A 21,656-nucleotide genomic window follows, 5' to 3' on the forward strand; every position below is an offset into this window, starting at 1 on the left:
ACAGATTATCTGATCAGTCATCTCCATGACTGCTGTTGTTCCTGCCCTGGAGAAAGCAACATTTTACAACCACCTACAGTCATCTACTTTTTCACATAGCAAGAGCTATGCAAATAATGAATTTAAAATAATAAAAACCTTACAAAAAATGACCTGGAAAGTAAAACACTAGTGCAAGTAGGCTTTTTTCTGGCTTTGATTCATCCACAAAGGTATAAGCACACACATACAGAGGCATATTGAAAGGAGGCTCTGCTTTCCAAATGATCTGTGAGGGGAGGATTTAGCTCGAGCCCTAGTGCTTCTGCAGAAGGATAATAGCATCAGAGAAATGTTAGCTGGAAGGGACCTCCGGGGGTCTCTTTACATAGGGGCTGTGACTAGCACCAGGCCAGGTCAGCCGCGGCCTTATCTCGCCGTGTCCAGAGACCCTCCGAGGACGGAGATTCCATGACTGACCTGGGCAATCTTTTCCAGAGCGGTACTTCCCTCCTGACATCCAACCTGAAATGCAGGAAATTCAATCCAAAGTAAATACACTTCCTTTCCCTTCTGTAATGGGCTACATCTGCATTATTTTTGTGTGTGACTACTGGGAGACAGTCATTCCAACTTTTGCCACTTTTACCTGAATTACTATTTGACTTATTAGAAATCTGGAACAGATAAAGTCTCCTTATTTCTTTTGTCTCCCTTTTCTCTGAGCTTGTTGGACAGGAAATGCCTGGATTCTTCCCTGGTTTGACAGAAATTCAATTTTGCTAGTGTCACCCCTTTGGAGCAGAGAAGCATCCACTAAGTTTATTTCTATTTGTCTTTATCCTAGCGAAGGTTCAGTATACGGAGAGATGAAGAAAATCATTTTGAATTGTTTTTTTCCATTATCTCGTTCTCACTTTCTGCCATTTCCCGTTTGCCTAGCCTCACTTCTTTAGTCTCCTTGTGTTCAGCCCATAGCAATTATCTAGATATCTAGGGAAAAGCACTAGGTTTTAAGATTTCAGGCTCCATTTTGACAAAGGCTTGGCAATCCAGAGACACTAAGGGCAGAGGATTAATCTTCCGTCTGTTTGCCTTGAGGGGACAAAGCAGAGAAATCAGAAAGAGGTTTCAAAAGATACTCGCATGATAATATTGCACACTCATTAGGCAGGAAAGGCTCAGATAAGCCATATCAGCTTGAGAGTCATTCCAGTCACCAAGTTAAATAAGTAAGTTCTTAAAAGATCACTTTGTACACAGCAGGCTGGGAAGTTTCCTTCGGGTCCATTCCTCCCGACCGTGTGATTGCCGATCGCCTCTGTAGGCACACGCCACCTGTAGCTAAAATTTTATGGACATTAATGAGGAAGAAGCAATCAAAATGTGAGCTGAAGCATCAGCTCAGCACAACTCAGGAAGAGCAGATAAATCCCACCCAGGATGACCGCTTCCTGGGGGCCGAATGCTCCCACGAGCGCAGCGGGGTACAAGCCCTCCTCACCCTTGTCCCCTTGCCTGTGCCGGCGAGGCAAGGTGAGCCAGGCAAGGGAGCACGGCTGGCAGCAAGGTGGTCCAGGAGCTGCTCAGGCCAGCACAAGCTCTGAGCACACCACCACAGCCCTCATCTCATCCCGCCCTCCTGAAAATGGTCATCTGTCTTGCAGAGGAGAAAAACTGCTACCCTGTGTCCCCGGCTGCATTTCGTGGCAGGCATCTCTTCCAGTGTATCTACAGGCAGGAGTGCCTTGCGTTCACACTGAGATGCAGCAACACACACTGCGTCAAGGCCACCAGAGCCATCAGCACTAAGGAGGCCATGTCTTCAGGCCATTGCCTCTGATCTCCATCTTCATGCAAGATGTGTGAAATGCAGCCACGTGGTCTGTAACACCTTCTGTACCACACAGCCGGGGGGGGACCATCCGTGGGGTCTGTGAGCCCCCAGCACACACTCCTGGAGAGAGCCCCAACCCGAGCACAGCCAGAGTGTGGACGCTGCGCGTCATCCCACTGAAGTCCAATTCTGCCATCCCTACCCTGTCCCCAAGGAGGGAGACGCAGCGCAGGCACCCACTGTCCTGGGACAGAGCTGCATGTTGCACTGACTCATCCACCTCCAGCCACTGCCGCCAGTCCCTGATGACTAACTGCATTTGCTGCCAGGGTTTTTACAGTCTTCATGTTTTGGGGAGAGCAAACATAAACAGGCTTAGCAATAATTGTTGATACGTCTCTACTGTTTCCTCCTTTGGCCAAATAGGACACCCCCCCCCCCCCCGCTGCCACACAAACATGCACACACACACATATGCAGTTTCAGAGACATATTTTCAGTTTTTTCCTTATTTTTAAGAGAGAATGTTACCTTTCCTTGGCTAAAGGGAATAGGAAGAATGAAACTCCAAGGAGTCATTTCTGATTTGGTGTAGACTCTGTGGAAAGTTTGTATAACTCGTCTTCAGAGAAATGTTGGTATCTGAGCAACCAACACTGCCATAATACAAAACAAATTGCTACTGAGCCCCCTGGAGAAGTGGTGCCTCTCAGCTACGGAGGTAGCTGTGTAAGGATGGCACCTTCGAGAGCACAGCCCGGAAACAAGGTGTCCTTCAGAGTGCTCCTGACAAGAGCATCAAGCATCCTGAAGGCTCTTGTGGAGAATCGGCTGCTTTCCCATGTCTTTCCATGGGAAGCACATCCCCATTTGCTTGCATTTGTATGTACACACACACACACACATATAGTCATATACACACACATATATAGTCATATACACACACTGAGGCATATATCTTTACGCTTTTATATATTTAGTGGGAATCTGTAGCTTATGTCTAGAATGGATCTGAAAAACCCTTGAGATGGGAAGCCATCCCTTTACCTAGAGAACATATAACCAGGATACAACATTAATGGAGAATAGCAAAGGATGAGTCTGAAGTCCATAGGGCAGGGCAATCAGATAATTTGGGTTCTACTTAATGTGTTATCAATCACATTTTAGAATTGCACAATTATATGATACAGTATATAATTTTGATAAATTAATTACATAACTCCAACTTCAGCAAGAAGATTTGAACTCTGGAGTTTTATTTATGTTGATATATTTTATAGTTGTTTTATTTCTGTACTTTTTAGATTACACATAACCAAAGCTCAGCAGGTAGGATACCTTCCTGAGAGACAGGAGACCTTTGGTCAAGCTTTTACTTACTCCAAACACACAGGACTGCTTAGTAACCCGGCAAAGCCAGTCTGGCCTGGCCTAGTGGCTGCCCTAGCCAGGAGCAGAAGCCATGAACCTCCGCAGCCTGGAGTTAGATGTTTAATTCCCTTGGAGGGCCCAGGTTGAAGGCTCACCTCCACATGCGCTCTGGTAAGATTAGCCATCTGCCAGTTCAAGGTGCTGAAATCTTGCCAGCTAATCCCCCCCACCCTGTGCATTGCTTACGGGACCTTTGCATCTGCTAGTAAATGTTAATTTGCACTGCACAGCAAAAAAGATAGGCAGAATAATGTGGAGCCTCGCTCCACCCAGTGAATCTGGCCTTTAATTCCTCGTCAAGGTCAACGCCGAGCCCGTGCGGGTAGCGCGGCCGCCTGATAACCAGGGGAATGCATGTCGTCCTGCACGTGAGAAACAGCCGTGCACTGGCCGCGAACGGGCTCCGGGCGCCGCGGCAGGGGCCCAGCGCAATAGGCGGCCCTGCCAGAGAGTGGTTTCCGTGGAAGAAGCAGTGAGGGAGTCTCTGCAATTGGATATTTTAGGACATACGTACACGGAGAGCCTTGGGCTCCCTTCTGCTGTTTGGAAGGAAGGGGATTTCCTGAGGAAAGGGGGCTGAAATCGCCCCACCAGCCTGCGGCTCTGCTCCCCTTCCCGGGCCGTGCCCCTCTCCGGGAGCTGCGCAGTCCGAGGGAGAAGCGCCTGCTCCAGCGCCCACCACGCAGCCAGAGCCCGGGCACCGGCAGGGTCCTTGGACACCGTGCAGCTGCAACACGTCAGTCACCAAAGCGCTACAACTGGGCCGAACCAAGGCCATTTCCTAGTGCTAGCCACAGGCTTCAGGCTGCCTCTGACCCACTGCAGCTGTCTGCAGGCCGCCGGCTGCGCAGGCTCCTGCTCCTCCGTGTGGGTGCCAAAAGCTGGCTACGGGTACTGAGTCATCCCTGCAGCATTTCAGTCTGATTTGTGCTCATTTGTTGCTTTTTCTTTATTTTGCACAGCATCCTGATATTCCTGTTGCCTCTTTACACTTCTCAGCTTAAGGGGCTTGCTTACTCCTGCAGCTACTGTTGTCATTACTTTGGAAAGAAATTAGGTTTCATATGCTCTGCTCCTCATTTTGTGCATCCTCGTGTATCCTTTCTGTATCCTTGCTTCTGCTCTTCATTTCTCTAGTGTGAAGGCAGAGACTTCTCTCAAATGGTGCCAGGACAAAACTCATTGAACTCCATCCCAGATGCGGTTATGCAGACACCACGTAGCCTGTCCTGCCCCAGTGCTTTCCTCGAGAGCGGGTGACTCTGGAATCCCAATGCTGGCAACTATTTGCTTACAAATTCATAATATGTAATGAAATACCCCAGAAACTATTTGTAAGCAAAGAGTTCCCAGGGTATTTCATTACTTATTACAAATTCTCAAATTGTTCATGAACTATCAAATATTAATATGTAGATGCAGGGCAGTATCGGAACAGATCCACTATTTTCAGAAGAGGTTAGCCACATTCAATGGGCATTCACTCAGTCCTGAACTCATTCCGGCTGCGTCATGTTCATCAATTACCATTTAAAAAACAGGAAATACCACTGAATTTTTGTTCATGTGTTGGAGACTACTAGGCCATCGTAATCTGCTTGCTGACAGGAGGAAGGCGAATGCCTCTCCCATACGAGGAGGCTCTGGGAGTACAAAGAGCTACTCAAGCCCTTAGGACGATGCCGGTACCTTGGCTCCAGTAAGCAGGCAGCCTGAAGGTGGAGCAGAGTGTTTTTGTGATACAGTGTACATAGCACTCCACCCAAGCCTCCCTGTGTAAATAGAAAATAAAGTCAAATTATGCCAGTAAAGAGTGGATTACACTGGTCACTGGGAGTGCTTGTGTACGTTCAGTCATAATCTGCGATAAGGCACCGGCCATAAAATGCCTCCTGAACGCGGCTCCTCTGGAAGCTGCAGGATGCCAGCAGAACCAGGAGCACGGCGCGTCGCTGAACCGAGGCAGCAAGGACGAGACGGAGGAAAGTGCTGCTGAGCCATGGGGCCTGGGCCATCCCACGGGGCCAAGAGCGGTCCCTCGCTGCTGCGGGGAAAGGAAAAGCGTGGATTGCTCCAGCAGATATGAGGGGACAAAGTTCGGTTCAAAGAGGTACGGGGCAGCAACCTTTCTACAGGCAAAGTTGCCCTGCAGTCAGTAAAACACAGCAGTCATAAGGACACAGATAACAAGGTATATAATGAAGTTAGAGATTACAGAGCCTTGCGATCAATCCATCCTGCAACAAAAAGCCATTGTGGAGCAGCTCTAACGCTAGCCTCTAAGCTCACTTAGCTAGAAATGCAATGACTCTCAAAACAAAATCTTAGAGGAAGTCTCACTGGCACTGGGATAGGTTAAACCAGTGTGCAAGCCTGAGCAGGCCCCAGATTTGGTGCATTTCTTACAAGCAAAAAGAATATTTGTTTCCGTCAGAAATAAATAGAAAAAAAAAATGTCATCTTCTGATAGGAAGGCCATGTGAACGTGAAAACTTCCAAGAGAGTTGGAGTTAAATGCTTTATTAGACTGTGAAGTACCACTGCAGGAGGACCTGGTGCTTCCAGCGGCGAGGGCTGCTCAGCGGTGCGGCTGGCGAGCCCAGGGGCTCCCTCCGTCCGGGGAGGTGGAATCTGATTTTAAGAAACCAGTTGCATGTTGGTCCACCTTCCAGTCTCCATAGAAAAAAATAAACAAGGGCAAGGTTATTATGGGCTGATAACAGATAACGAGCCGCGGAGCCCTACCTGGCACCAGGGCCATCCCGCGGCGGCGCACACCCTGGCGAGGCGGCGGTCCGGCGCGGCCGCGCGCGGGCCACCCCTCTGGCCAACCGCCAACCTGGGAGCCCAGGGGGGGTCAGGGAGAAAGATTTGATGAGAGGGTTTTGCAGAAGAAGAAAAAAAATCTGCATGTGTGCACGTAATTAAAAGCTTCGTCATGGTGCACATGCATGAAGGTTGTGAGTTACGGCTGAAAATACAGCTTTGACTTGGGCGTTTCCTAGCATTTGAGAGCTGCTCTTTCGCAGTCTTGGAGTCACGTTGTGATTTCTTGTGTGTGAAATGTGAAAAGGCTCTAGGTGATGGGAGTTTTTTGCAGGGAGAAGTAGAAACGAGAAATCCTGCAGCAGAGCGATTGCCGCAGAGGCATCCGCCCCTTCGCCGCGGCTGCTTGGCGCTACCGGCGCTTGCTCCATCAGCGCAGCCAGGAGAAAGCAAGCAGCTCCCGCCTGCAGCGGGGAAACGCACGGCAGCGCGTGTCCCCCCCCCCCGCCGGGAATCAGCCACGCGCGGCCGCTGCCTGGCCCGGGGCTCTGCGGCAGCGAGGGTCGGGGCACGGCTGCTCGCGGGGCAGCGCAGCCCCCCGGCCTCCGCACCGGCGGGTCGCTCCCTTCTGCGCTGCGTGCAACAGAAGAGGGGTGCAGCCCGGGACGGGGGTCCCCAGCCGGGGGGCGAGAAGCTGCGACACTGCCTAGCCCGTGATGGACGCGCGCCCGTCCCGCGCCGGCTCCCGCCCTGCACCGCATCCGGCACGGGACTGCGCTCGCCCGCCGCCTGCTTATTCCCTTTGCAGTACAAACTAATGCATTTGCGGTATAAAAAAACGTTAGCGTTACAGGATTAACATCCAAAAACCCTGCCAACGGGCTCTGACAGGAGGAACCATGGCGTGCTGGAGCCCCACGTGCCGGCCGGCGCTCGCTCAAAGCTCAGCAGCCCTCCACCAGCCTCAGCCACAACACGTCGCCCCTGGGACCAGGGCTGAGTTATGCACATCCTTAAGTATTTGCAGGATAGAGGCCTCAGTTCATCGGGTTAAAATACCAAAACAAAGCAAAACACCTCTGTCTGCGTAACCCACTGCACTTAATAAAAATGCTAGGGACCCCGCTGGAGCTAAGCCATTGTTGATAGCCATAAAAAATTAGTTAATAAATCTTCTTCCCTGTATAAAATAGGCTACTTCACAGCCAGGACTAAACAAATTGAGCATTTCAAAGCAACCTGTTTGATACAAGCCCTGATTTGCACACAAATACCAGCATCCCCAGCACCCAGCGGTAAGCAAGCCCGCGGAGCCCGCTGGCCTTTATTGCTTGTCCCTCACCGGTGTCACAGCCGAGCTCCAGGAGGAGATTTACTGCACAAATATTTTCCTTCCAAGTGACAGGAAGGGGATTTACCTCTGCAATCTGCAGGCCGGTTAGGTGAAATGATCCCAAAGCTAACAGTGGAAAGCAGCCTCACGCACGCCGCGGAGGCACTGGCTGGCTGCACAGTCACTGCCCTGCTGATGGTCCCCCGGGGGTACAGTGCCTCCGGCAGAGACAGAAGCTAAAAGTTCACAATAACACAGCTTTTTACCTTTTTTGGTTGCCTTCATTTTAAAAATGGAAACGTAACTAAAAGAAAAGCAGCTGCTCATCCCCCTGCTGCTCTATTGAAACGGTACTGAAAGACTGTTTAATCTAGTGTGCAAAAGAGAAAACAGGCTTAAAGAGCAGGCTCTGTTTTTAAAAGGAATTTTTGAGTCAGTATTTTTAAAATACAGCTGATAACCAAGGTTGGGGAAAAAATACATTTCACTAGCTTTTATTTCAAATGCATGACTGTTGAGGTATTGCGATAGATCAGAATAACTGCAGAGAGAAAAAAAATTTAAAAAAAAGAAACTCTCACCCTAAATGCACGCCAACCTCTTTTCTCAACAAGTCAGTACTGACTTGTTCACTTCTTTCCAGCCTGTAGGAGCTGTGGGCAGGACCTGCTTCTAGGCAGAAATACTCCATGAAAAGGTCCACCTAAACATTGATGCTTCAACGGGATTCACGGCTTGTTCCACTGGATGCTACGTAATTGTCGCACTGAGGGTGGGGGAGAAACACACATTTGTTTGGGCCCTTCTAAAAATTATGAAAGACTTGGAAACAGTGGTGAGCAAAGTCTAAATTTTTCAAAGCCATATGACTTGGGGCTCAGATTTCCTGATAACTCATTAGGATTTGGGTTTCCAAGACAGGTGTTTGGCATGTCTGATTGCCTGCTCCCTTCAGGGGACACCAAGCTGAGCACTGAACTCCTGCGGTCCTGAAAGTTCACGTTGAGGGGCTTTGGGTTCGGTTCTTCCCCTTGAGCACCCGTTCAGGGCTGAACCCGCTGGTCAGGGTTGAGCGGCCAGCACAACGCTTTGCTCATTTGCAGGCGCTGCGGCTCCCTCCTGGCTTTCTTCCCTTGCAGTTTGTTTTACTTTGGGATTCGCCCACTGGGATTATAAAGGCCACGGAGGAAGGTTAGAGGTGAAACAAAGAAAACGACACTGCTTGTTTGTTTAGAGGGAGCCAGAATTCGTAACGCCCCGAGACGCAGTGCCCCTCCCGAGAGAGCACCGTAATTTTACAGCACCTCTCTTCAGCTTTTTTTACAGAAATGTAATACAGTGACAGGTCCAAAATACCATTTCCCTGAGTAACTCCTAGAACCAAAACAAGAAGGAGAGTTTATCCTGCAAAGGGGCCAGCCGCTGGAACAAAACACACACCACTCCATTGCTCTCAGTCCCCACGTGGGAAAAACGTCTGAAAAAGGAGAGACAACTTCACCTACTTCAGAGACCTTCTTTTCTATTCACTCAACTTGTCCCTTATTATCTAGGTCTCTTTGACCATAGATTTTTTTTTTTTTCCCTTAGGAGATAATCTTCTTATCCCTCCCTTCAGTGACAAGGTCAAATTTTGCTTTCACTTAATCGTGGTGGGACCCCACTGACGGGCACCTGGCGTGGTCCTGCACGGACAGCCTGGCAATACCTTTTCACACTGTTCACACCTTGGTCAACCATTACGATGGTAGCAAAGGATGATGAAGATGCATCCATTTCACGTAAGGAAAATGCTGCTTTTTCCCCTGGCATTTTCGTGCGCCTGCGCTCCAGGGCAGCATCCGCTTCTAATTGGATCACTCCAGATTCATAACGTAGCATGCGGTTGTACAATCACAAAACAACAACAACGATTCCAAAGTCCTGTTAGAAAAGGTAAGCTTTCCCGAGACCAGCATCTGATCTCAGTCACACAGGCACTAATCTGGGGTGAATCTGCAGGCGTCAGTGGCTTTGCTCTAAACACACTCTGGGGTGAAAATGTGAATCACAGCCCAGCTCAGGCAGCCCAGCTCCAGCACTCTGCTACCAGAACTGGCTGCTTGCTTTCAAGCTCTCTGCACAGCCTGTAATCACCCAATATTGAAACCAGATTTACAGGCTCTTTAGAGGAGGAGAAGTTTGTGATTTCCAAAGCAGACACACTTGGTATTTCAGAAAAAGGTCAAACCCCCTATGGAGTAAGGAAGTTTTAATAGAATCAGTTCAGCAGGAGTTAAGAGGAGACATACCAACCCAACAGCTCTCCAGACTGGGACAAGCAGAGACATAGGAAAAGCCACAATCATTATTGTTTGGAGAAAAGAATCGGGGAAAGAGAGAGGCACAGGAGAAGCTAAATTACATCTTGGACGTTTGATTTCATTTATTCCAACCGGAGAGACTTTCAGTCAGAAAGAGAGAGGGCTGTCCTTCTTGCACTCCGGGGCTTGCAGCGGTTTCAAAGAAAGGAGTGTTTGTTATTGTCTGCAGTGGAAATCTGAGGAGTGCACAGCACAATGACAAATCCAGGCTCCTAAGTCAAATACATTTTAAAAGGCTAGCCATCAGTTACCGTCTCACCTCTCTGGACTCCAGCCTCTGGCCCGGCTCTGCAGCTGTAAACGTTGTTTGTTCCCTGCACAGTAAGGCTGCTTGCTGTCCGTGGCTGATACGGCACCAGCACCACGGAAGCCTGTGAGCCATCACTAAGGTCCCTCCTTATTACAGGAATATAGATTAAAACCAGAGAGTAATGGAAAACTTGTATTGGTGGGATCTGTAGATATAATAAGCAGTCTCTACAGAAATACTTATTAGCAATAAATACCGTATTCTCCAAAGAAGGATCTGTAGAATTGCCAAGTGATTTTGGTGAACAGCTCAATTTTTCTCAGCCTGTTTTGAAGTCAAAAACTCTCTGCAGAAGTGATTTTTTTTTCTGAAATATTTCCTTGTGCTGGGCTGAGGAAGCAAAAGCAGATAAAGTGCAGACCAACCAAATGGTTTATCCATGGCTTGGCCAAGATGCTGACCGTTAACCTCCCCCACCGTTGCATTGCTAATATGGTTAAAGGCCATCAGCTTGCAACAGTAAAGGTGATTGCTAGTTTCAGATGTGCACCTAACATTGCAAACACTGGAAAACCTAATTCAGGAATTCATGTCCTGGCACAACCATGCACCTGTGTACTCCAGAACAGTCACTGATGAAGAAAGATGGGAGGACACTGTCTCTGTTTGCCCCATGCTGTCTAGCCTACGCAGATAGCCACTGCTTGCTTCTCCATCCATGGGATCCTGAAGTTCGGCAAAGTCTCAATAAGAAAATATGCAGCTAATTCCTCAACATACAGCTGCAAGCAGACACCAGGGCTTGTAACATAGTTTCCTGAATACATAGGCTTTAAAATAAATTGGAAGTCCACCTTTCACCTTTAAAAGACTCAGGACCTAGAAACTTGCAGGCCGTATCAGCTACCACGCCTACACTGCACATACCAGCCCAGGCAACAGGACAGTATCAGGAGAAGGCAGCTGCGAACCTGCCTGCTTTTCCCAGAGGCTCAGTGGCCCTGCTCTGAAGATTGCAGAGGAAGGCAAACATGTCTTTTCTTCTTTAAAATATCTCCACAGCAAGGGGCCAATTAAGAGTAGCCTGGTCTTATTAGCCTTTCAATGGCAAGTATAAATAGGCTCTTATGTATTCAAATCAGCAGCAAATGAGTAGTGAAGGTCACAGGATGTTTCCATGACTATACAACCTGCTCCTTCGGAGTTCTGGAGAGAACACCGCGAAAGCTTAGCTATTGCACCTTTTGCAGCTCCATTTGCAACAGATGCTACTTCAGATTCATCTCTTTCAATATCAAGTTCCCACCCAGTCCTCCCCCTCAGAAGAATACTTTTGGTAGAGGAGGCTACTGCCCCAGACTTTAGTTGATATCAGTGCAAAGAAAAGGCAGAGCACATATAGGAAAGCAGCATTTTGAAAGGTCAGAAGATCATGGGCCAGGTTCCTACCACAGTTATATCCACATCATCTCTTAAACATTAACAGCTGGAAAAGGTAAATAGAGAATGTAACTTTAGGTATTGAAAGCAACTCTTCAGGTATATAGAGGAAATAAAAGTCAGCAGCTTGAGGTACACAGATGAAACTAATTCTCCTAAGCTATACTTCAGTACTGCAGACACAGACATGGCATTGCACTGCGCCCCATGAGTGTTTAACTGAATGAATAAGTTTGCACTACCCATACCTCTGTTTGCATAGCCAAGTGACCAGCTTATCTCCAACCAGCCTACCACACAGCTTAAGTGTGCTTTTTGGAACATAAACTTGTGACCTATAGGGGCAGCTTTCCCTGGCTTATATCCTTTTTTTATTTCAGGCTGCATACTGCAAGGTGATATACCATAGTGCTCCAAATGCCCTGAGGCTTGGAGACCAACTCACAGGACTGGAGCATTGCTCCAAGGTCTTTTTTGGTTCTGTTTTAATCTTTATTTGTGCCATGCCCTCCCTCACTGAGAGGAAGGGCAAGGGCTCACTTTTCCACTAGAGTAGGAGTTGAAAGCATTTCTAAAGGGATTTAAACATCAATTAATACCAGACTCTTGCCTATTGCTGTTCAATTCCAGCAACAGCATTTTGGATCTTTGTACCATGATGTTGGTCTGCTTTTTAAGCAAGTCTACTTTAATTAGACTTTCTTGTAGTAACAGAGGAAGAAAAATAAATACTGTAAGCCTCTTGGATGCTTCAGGAGTTTTGTTTGTTTTTAGCAGCTAGGCATCAAACAAATGAAACGATCAAGTGAAGCTGAATAGTTGGAGGAGGATAAGGAACAAGAAAATGCACAGAAGCGGGCTGGGAAGAACAGCCACCTATGCAGGAATAGCACAAAGGAGGAGCCAGAGGTTAAAGTGAAAACACTATTGACTCTTCAGTCTAACAGTCCCCCACAAAAGTAGCAGCACGTAATACCAAGTTACACCATAAAAGAGCAAGGCAGTTGTTGCTTTCCATTTTGCCCAAAAAGGTTATCAGCAAAAGTAATATACACCACAGTGCTATCGTCAGGTTTTTCTTTGAATTCCCTCCACCTCCCAAATAAAGCCAAGAGTAAAAGAAAATAACAATTGTGTGAGAAGTGAGGAAAAACAGCTATGAAGAATTAGCAAAAATTGACATGTTGGTTTGCACACAGACAAGTACTTCCCATGAACAGAGACAGAAAGAAATAGGTATCAGGCACAACCAAAACTAATTCTTAGGCAGCTAAAAGAAAAATGGAACAAACAAGAGTTGAGGCTATAGCTTCACTGCTACTTCAAATATTAAACAATAAAGCTGCCACCCTCCTTCAGGAATAACCATGTGATTTCCCTCACCAAGTAGGAGAAAAAAAAGTTTTTAGAATCTAAACACGATACACAGCTTTAACACCACTACCACTTTGATCTGTCACCCACCCCCAAAAAAACAATTACTTTCTAAAACAAAAAGCCACAAACAGGTTTCAGACAAAATATATATATTTTAAAAAATCTTTACAATAAGTCAGGAAACACAGGAGCTTGCATACAGTTTATTATAATAACTCAGTTCTCAGCTCCCTACAGTTCAGATAACCCTGGTGACAGTGTTTACAACTTCTAATTTTTGCTTTCATAACTTTAAAGCAAAGAATACATTTGAGTGTATTTTACTCTGTGCAAATAAGACAACTTTTGGAATCCTTCAGAAGAAACATCCAAGATTCTGTGTGTTGAGGTCCTTTGTTTCTCAAAGATGATTTATGAGAGTTTGTTTTTCAGATAAAGTGCTCCTGTCCAGCAGAACCCAAAGGCCTTCAAGAGTTCATAGAGTATGTCTAGCCCAGATTAAAAAATAATTGGTCATACAAATTCCAGCTTCCCATGTCCGCTGTACATTCCCCAGTGGACTAGCGAAAGAATTTTATCATTGCTGAGGTCCGAATGTCTCATTTTATCACACGTCATGCAGCAGTTCTCATGACCAGTTACAGGCACCATGCATTCCAAGTCCAATTTTGCCACCTGCCCTTTTTTCGAATGATGTCCATGAAAACTGTAGTGCAAACGGGAGAGCATTTGCTGTCGTTGATCTTGCAGTCTCTTATTTTCACTCCTGAGCATCCGCAAGGCCAGCATGATAAGGAGCACCAAGATTAGCCCACCAGCTATAGGAACAGCAATTACAGCTGCCCTGAACCATAATTCTTTTGAAGAGGTCAGTTCCTGCACCTTGGTGATGAGATTCCTGCTGTTGTCATGTTGATATCTGCTCCCTTGTCCTGCAAAGGGAGAAAAAGATGTGAAGCTTATTTCAATTTCAGCTACTGTTTTTATATTTAAGCAATCTCTTAAACCCCACACTGATGAATTTAAGGAGCCACAGCTACATGCTCTGTAGTTTCTACAGAAGTTTCTCCTATAAATGGAAAGACAAGATTATAAGGGTATTTATGATCGTTAGTGTCTCTAGTTACATTAGCAACAAAATCAACAGAAGACATACAAGGTCTTGACCATCACAAGCCTATAGGCTAGAACAGAGATTTCACTAAACCACCTGGCCCTACCTGAAGTCTCACCCTTGGGAGGAGACAGAACATCATGCAGACCCCTGTAATTGCACATGTCTTCATGACAGCACTCCAATGTGAATGTGGTGGTGCCCGAGTGGTTTCGTGCCTGCTTTGCTTGGCAGATATCAGCTGTGCTTGCAATAGAGTCCAAGCAGCCGTGCGCAAGTGGGGAATGTGTATTCTGGGGATCGAGCAGTCTGGAGAAGCAGGCGCTAAGCTCGGATTTACACATATAGCCAGTTGCAACACAGTGTGCAGCATCACAGTAGCATCTGATTTCACCTAAAAAAAAAAAAAAAAGGAAAGAAAAGAAATAAAATCGTGCAAAAAAGGTAAGAATTTGGTCCTTTGAAGCCACCTTACTAGCTACTCCTCTCATTAGCTGCAAGTATTACAAAAGTAATCAAATTTAACAGCATCAGTTTTGGGGTACTCTTCTAGACTGTAAATCCATGAGGGCAGGGATTGTTTCCTTTCCATCACTGTACACTGCCTACCTCATTGAAACCTTAATCCCAGCAAATGCCTTGAGGCACTCGTTATAATTACTAGTACTATGGTCCTTTCAATTAAAGCAAGAACATTTCACTAAGGGTAGAGGGGAGCAGGAAGGTCACTATGGCATTTTTTTTTCCAGTCTAAATAACTCACAAAACTGTTTTATAGCTACTTCCACTCACTGTCGGCAGTTAAACCACATTTTAAAAGATTAAAAAAAAAAAAAGAAAGAAAGAAATCCTTCAGTCCTTTAGGAAAGTCTCACCTATGTTTTAAATTACTATGATAGGAATAGCGTTCTATTTTTATAAAGATAATCTAAACACTTTTTTTTACGCTGGATAGAAACATACAAAAAACTCTATTTTTCCCCCCCTCATTTGTCTCACAAATATTTAATCGGAACTGCTGAATTGTTTATTACCTCTAAGTACTGTGCCAAGATTTGAGAGGTTTAACTAACACCTTATAAAGCTATTACCTAGAACCATTACCATTTAAAATCTCCCTGTCAGGAAAGTTTTTACTGTGTGAAACTGGGCAACTATTTGTAATTTCTCTAGGAAATAAAAAAAAAATTTAAGTAGCCCTTCATATAAAAGGCTTTTTAGACAGTATTGTCAAACAAGCTGCACAGTTTATAATTAATTTGTTTGCCAAAGCCAATGTCTTTTGACCCAAGTGTAAAGTTACTGAATGGGGCGAAATTGAGAGCATGAAAGTCGTTCTCCCCACCACTACCAGTTTTGCATGCAATCCAGCATGCGGTCAAAAGGGGAAACACTTAGACTGAAAATCCTCTACCGGCTGTATGAAAAAAATCTCTCAGGAAACCTCAAAAATTTCTGAAGGAAGTGATAAAAAAGTTCCCTTCATAAAACTCTTCATTTTGTGCTCTCCAAACCGCTCTGGTACGAATTATACATGTCCTGTGCTGCAGGGAAAACTTACTCTTTCTAGGCAAGTTGAAACTCAAACATGCATCAATTCCCAGATTGAGAGGAAGCCAGATTTTGGAGCCATCACTAGAAAAGGAGACTTAAACTACTCTAACGCATTTGCTGTTCTCGACATCACAGCGGCACCAAGGCTTTAAAAGTCTATTGAATTGTCGGATCTCTTCCTTTTACAACCTGCACTCCAAAATAAATCTGTAAGATACCCTGTAGCCACCCCATTTTATGGCGCCCCCTCCCAACATGCACATGCCTAAAAGGTAGTCTGAAAGATGTGAAAAAAACACCTCAATCAAGTCAGCTTGCACTCGTCAGCCTACCTTATACCTGCCCCCAAATGCTGCTGCAGGCTCCAGGCCTTGAAGTTCCCGCTGCTCTCCAATAACTCTGCTTAATAGAAGCCAAATGACGGAGTGCCTCGCTGTCTCCTGCCTGCACTAACTCCCTTGGGCTTCTAGACCAAGGGACCTAATTCCCCTTGGATTCACCCACGCTCCCATCCAGCATGCTGCGGAAAAGCCTCCTCCTATTGGCGCTCCGCTTTAGGTCTCTCCCTGCGCTCTCTGAAAAGGCATACGGTGCAACGACAGCAATATCGTTGCAAGTTAAAAATAAGACGCAAAGGAGGAGCACCACCGCAGCTGACGGCTTTTTCGTGGACCTATGCACAGCGCAGGAGAAGAGTGAAGCAATATGCATGCTTCTTTTTCAGCTATTTATACAAGCCTGCTTAAAATTCTACATTTTATTGACCCAAGACAATCTTGTAAACAAAAGCTGACAGGCTAGTCATCGGGTTATTGCAATTGCTTTTTAATTAAAAACACGTTTTTCGTGAAACAGAATAGACTTTGTATTACTGTATTAAAACTGTATTTCTGTCAATTCATAAAGTTTCTTCCCGTGCTACGCGAAAGGCCAGCAAGGGTACTTCGCATTTGGAAAGGGGGAACAATGCCCCTCTGTTCCCTCCGCTTTCTTGTTACTGTATGCGGCTATTAAAGAAAAATGTCTGCTTTTAGTCAAGATGGCTACAGGAGAGACTGCGGGCTTCCCCCGGAGCTTTTGAAGTCTACAGCAGCCAGAGGTCTGTGATCCCCTAATTATACCATTATCGGGCACATAGTTTCGGTATCTCTGACTTCGCATCACTGCGGCGCTGCCTGTCCCGCCCGCCTCGGTGGGGGCGCACAGGGCTCCGCTCCGCTCCGCGCGCGGCCGCGGCTCCCGTTCAGGGCTAATCGCACCCTTTCTCCCCAAACGCGTAAGCGCCGCAGCACGCCGCCCCCCACGCGAGCTCGCCCCGCGGGACCGCGGCGCTGCGCGGCGCTCACCTCGGGTCAGCAGCACGGCCATGGCGCACAGCTCCAGTTGCAGCCAGACGAAGATGTAGCTGGAGTGGCGATCCATTTACCCGCCCGCCACGGCCCGCCGCGCCGCCGCCCCGGAGCCCCCAGCGGCCGCTCGCCCGCGGCCACCGCTGCGGCGGGGCCGGTGGCGGCTCCCGCGCCGCGCCGCGGCCGCGTCCCCGTGCGCAGCAGGCGGCGGCGGCAGCGGCGGGACGCTGCGGCGCGGCGGGCGCGGCCCCACTGCCCGGCGGCGGCGCCGCCCGCGCTGTAAATACGGCGGGCGCCGGGCGCGGGCCGCGCCCCCCCCGCGCCCGGCGCCGCCCCATTGGCTGCGCCGCGGCGCCGCGCGGGGGCGGGCGGGGCCCGGGGCGGCGCGGCCGCGGCGCGGCGGCGGCTCGGGGCGGCGGCGGCGGCGCGCCCGGAGCCCCCCGCCCGCCCTCCACCCCCGCGCCGAGCCGGGCCGGGCCGGGCCGGGCCGGGGCGCTCCGGAGCCGCCTCTCGCTGCGAGCCGCCCCGCTGCGCCTCCGCGCACGGCAGGTGCCGCGGGCCGCCCTGCGCCGGCGGCGGCGCCTCCCTGCGCCGCCCCGCGGCCCCCCGGGCGCCCCCCGCGGGCCGGAGAGGTCGCGGCGGCCGCGGAGCGGCACCGCCGCTGCCCTCGCGACGGCGCCTTCCGAAAACCCGCGCTGCGGCTGGGGGGAGGCGGCGGCGCGGCCGCGGGCGGCTCACCCGGCCGGGGCGGCTCCCGGCGGCCGTGGTCGGCTCGGAGCGCTCTCCTTCGGGAGCTGCTCCGGAAAGCAGCGTGCCCCGTGGTTGAAATTCCTTTGCCAACGTAGCTTTCTGCTCCCATTACACCTTATAAAACTTGATTTCGACGGTATTTGCACACCGACCGTTTCCCATTTATGGGCAAAATGCTTTAAATATTTCGGGCTGCCGCTAGTATTAAATCTGCTGGACAATGTGCAGATAATAAGTTAATAGCAACAATTATTCTAGAATTTTAATTCGAAATGTTTTGTCAGTCTTTAAAAATGTTTTCAGTTCAGGATATAATACCTTGTGACAGAGACATTCCTCCCCTGAAAGAGAAAGGAGGAAATATGAAATCTGAGATGGAGATAACTCCGGTTTACTTTGGCAGAGAGGAACAGGCTGGATCTCCAGCTAATTAGTGCTGATGCCATCATGCAGTATAATGGTTTTACTGCGAGTCTTGCGATTTACATACGTACAAGATAGATACGCGCGTGCTGCACCGCAGCCTTTACACTTGTGCTATGCACATTTGCGCTCTACCACAAAGTGATTTTCTAATGCTTGTTTCTCTTTAGAAATTACAAAAACACTGAGCTCAGCCAAGCCGTATCACCCGCTCTGGCACTGGCTATCAGACAGTCATTTGCAAACATAAGACAATATGATTCATTATAATTTATAATCATTATAAGAACGTGTAATTCTGCAGGTATCATTTCTTCTGTTCCTACCACTAGTAACAAGTGCATTTAGCAGGTCTCATTTGCTACATGTGATACCGACAGACTGGAAATGGATTTATTCGTGGAGCCACATTATTACACTAAGTAACGTGAGAGACTCCCTGAATGTTACAAACATCCTGTCCAAGGGAACTTGTGCAGACTAACTAGAAGGCAATGTGCTTGAAATCAGTTTTGAACAGCAAATTTTCATTGACAGCTGTCACGTTTGAATGGTGATCTAAAACTTACTGTAAAAAGTTGCTAAATTCTGGGTGCTGCAGACACGCTTGAAATACCACAACTGGAAAAGGGAGGGTAGGGATTAGTCCCCAACTTCAGTTTCTGTCAAAGCAATTACCTTAAATTCCCTTTTGGGAATCTGTGGGACGAGCCAGGATGCCAGGAAGGTTCAACTGCCTTGCTGTGCATCCTTGCTCACTTGAAACCACTGGTTTTCCCCACAGCGAGCTGCGCAAGGATTGTGTGAGGTCCTCTGACAGAACATATAATGAACAAGATAATTCAGCTTTTGCAGCACTAATTTGCTTTTGTTTTAGAAGCAAGAACAGATAGGGCCAGACTGGCCTGTAAAAAAAGGGACAGGAGACAGACCCAGCACAAAGCAATAACAACAACATGTTCTGCAACTGGCAGGAATGTGGGATAATAACTACAAGGAACCAACAAGGGAAGCGTCAGAGGCCCGAGGCTGCGTGACGCGTCTCCAGCAGCCATGAGAGAGCAGCCTGGAGCCTTGACTTGTGATGACTGCACCATCCCACAGAGCACAGGGCTGCTCCCCCTCCCCCAGCACACTCAGAGACAGCGAAGGCGTCCAAAAGAAGCACAGGTAGAGGACCTGGACGGTTGCAAAATCAGCCTTGGCGCACCTCAGAGAAGGGGACTGCCTTGGGAGGCGCCTCGCAGGAGGACGTTCCCTTCTGCAGCAGCTCAGCACCATGTCACACAAAGTGGTTGAAAAGACACAATCCCCAACAAAAAGAAGAGACTCGTTCAAGAAGCGCTGCAGGCTGCCCAAATCCCATTTTGATTCTTTTAGTTCATTTTGCAGCCAATAGTTGCAGGACCAAGTTTCTGCCAGGGACATGAGCACTTCTTAAAGACCAATTTAGATAAGCATCCAAGGTCCTGGGTTATTCGAATCCTGACTTCTCCTGACAGGCAAGCAGCTGCTCAGCGTAGGACTGGCTTTTCCCCCTGGTTTCACAATCACATTGAAGAAGGGGTCGACTCCCACATTGGGAGTATTCAAGTAGTCCAGTCCCAGAAGAGTCTACCTCCCATCTTCAGCTGCTGAAATCCCTCACATGAAGTCCCAGACCACATCCACCATCTTCCCTGGAAGCTGCATTTGTTGCAAGACCCCAAACCAGCACAAGAGGGTGACTGGCACGAGGAATTTAGGTTTTTTCTCACTTTAGAAGGAAAATAAACCAAGCCAAGAGAGAGGCAGAGCCAGCAGCGCTTTTAGAGTACATTTTTTGAACCAGAAAAGAGTTCCTCCCTGGTTCTGGGATCCCAAGACTTCCATGAAAATCAACCTCCCTGCTTTGTGTTGCTTCTTTCACATATTCCCTTTCTCCTTTTAACATGAATCAGTATTAGCACCTCTGCCTGCTGCCTCTCCCTAGCATGTATTTGCCACTATCATCAATGTGCCTGCAAAATGGACTAAATTAAGCTGAAACTTCAGCCTGCAGGTGCCCCTGATTTAAGGAGCTGCTCCTAGAAAAGTGCTTCGCAGTAAAGAATATTTCTTTATCTGGCAGCTTTGAACATTATTATGAATTCTTCAACCTTCGTTTAACTTGCCTGGCATGCTGGCAACTTGCCACTGCTTCCCCAAATATTTGGATGTAACCTTCCAGCCTGCCTCCATCAAAATCCAATTGTGCTAACATAATATCCTCCACTTGTTTGAACCCTTCCACCATGACCACCCTGACAAAAAAAGATTAAAAAAAATAAAAAAAGAAAGAAATAGATAACATTCACAGTCCAAAAATCCATTCTGCATTCCTCTCCAATCCCTGCATTACAGCAGCCCTGTCCTGGGGAAACCTGCATTCCTGAGGGAGCACTGGATTTGCATATTTACATATTTGCATGTGCACTCTAACATTTGCCAATATTGCCACATAACATGCTGATTTCACTAGCAAAGAAGGATTACTACTACATTTAAGTCATTAAAATTGGTGTCAAAAGTAGCGTTAGCACACCGTATCCATTCTTTTTTGCACCTTGCAGTTGTGAAGTTGTGCTGAGAATCTCTCATATGGAAATGATAGGAAATAAAAATCATCGAGATTTCTTAAAGTTTCTTTGCCATATTTTTTAACTGTTCAATACTAACAGATGAGCATTTTCTTTTCCCAGTTATTTTCCCACCATTTCAGCTATGATACACACAAACTAATTCTACCAAATTGCTTTTATCTATGCTAATTATTGTCTTTAAAGAAAAAAAAAGATAAGGTTTAAGTTAACATAGCTATACTCAGCATAAACCCTAGGGGACAGGGAATACAATGCGACTCCATGAAATTTCTTCAGCTTCCCATTTCTGCGACTGGCCAGGGATTTCCTGAATCAAGGAGCTGTTTGGGAGCGAAGACTACACAGAGCCCGGAGCCTGGCTCCTCCGCCAGCCGCTCCCCCGGCGACAGACAGGCTGTCGAGCAGGTTCCCGCAGGTTAATAACTCCCAGGCAGTTTTATCCCTCGCGTAACTAGAGCAGTTCAAAGGGATGGACGGAGGCCTGCTCACTACGTGCCTGCTCACTCTCAGCAGCAATTTGTATGTCCCAAGTGAAACCCAGTTACCTGCAAACTGAAGGGGGGGGGGGCTGATTTCCAGAGATACTCAATGTTACCTGTTCATATAAAATAAATAGGAAGCAAGGCTAATGCATGCTTCATAAGAACCAACTCTCCATGCCCGGGGGATATATTATCCAAGTGGCACCAATCTGCTTCCCCCATAGACACAGGGCAAAAGAGAGATACTCTTTAAGGTGGCTGAAAAGTGAAGCATTTGCTGACAAATCATCACTATACCTTTTTCATTTAAAACTAATGTTTCTTTCCCCCCAATTGAGCTGCACTCCTACTTCTCCAAATCAATAGGACGATTTGCGTTTATCCTCCTGGAGGCATCGCTGCTAGGACCGGGGCCAGAGCAATCCGATCGATAGAGAGAAGCTGGAGAAGAAGCAGCAGAGAGATTCCCCCAGGGAGAAATGCAAAACAACTGGAGAAAGGCAACAATTATTGTAATTGAAGGTAATGAGGCTGAGGCGCCAGCTCTGGATCTGCTTAACATCATTCAATACAAACTGAGACAC

At 47.6% G+C, this 21,656-nt stretch overlaps 1 protein-coding gene across 1 annotated transcript; it reads right to left on the reverse strand.

Moving 5' to 3' along the window:
• Nucleotides 1-12,911: 12,911 nt before the first annotated feature.
• Nucleotides 12,912-16,899, reverse strand: BAMBI (BMP and activin membrane bound inhibitor). The gene is made up of 3 exons (XM_062567678.1): nucleotides 16,794-16,899; nucleotides 14,000-14,287; nucleotides 12,912-13,711 (listed from the first exon to the last, which is right to left on the reverse strand). The coding sequence occupies exons 1-3, from the start codon at nucleotides 16,867-16,869 to the stop codon at nucleotides 13,293-13,295; spliced, it is 783 nt and encodes a 260-aa protein (XP_062423662.1). The 5' UTR covers nucleotides 16,870-16,899; the 3' UTR covers nucleotides 12,912-13,292.
• Nucleotides 16,900-21,656: the final 4,757 nt, after the last annotated feature.

Source organism: Rhea pennata, chromosome 2 (assembly GCF_028389875.1).
Source record: "Rhea pennata isolate bPtePen1 chromosome 2, bPtePen1.pri, whole genome shotgun sequence".
NCBI classification, from domain to species: Eukaryota; Metazoa; Chordata; class Aves; order Rheiformes; family Rheidae; genus Rhea; species Rhea pennata.

Bases quoted from the DNA above. Each gene is read 5' to 3' on its own strand.
- BAMBI (XM_062567678.1), bottom strand. From the start codon at position 16,869: ATGGATCGCCACTCCAGCTACATCTTCGTCTGGCTGCAACTGGAGCTG. The intron at 14,288-16,793 runs GTGAGCGCCGCG...TTTTTTTTTTAG, and splicing joins GGCCGTGCTGCTGACCCGAG to GTGAAATCAGATGCTACTGT. The intron at 13,712-13,999 runs GTAGGGCCAGGT...CTCCCTTTGCAG, and splicing joins TCCCAAGGGTGAGACTTCAG to GACAAGGGAGCAGATATCAA.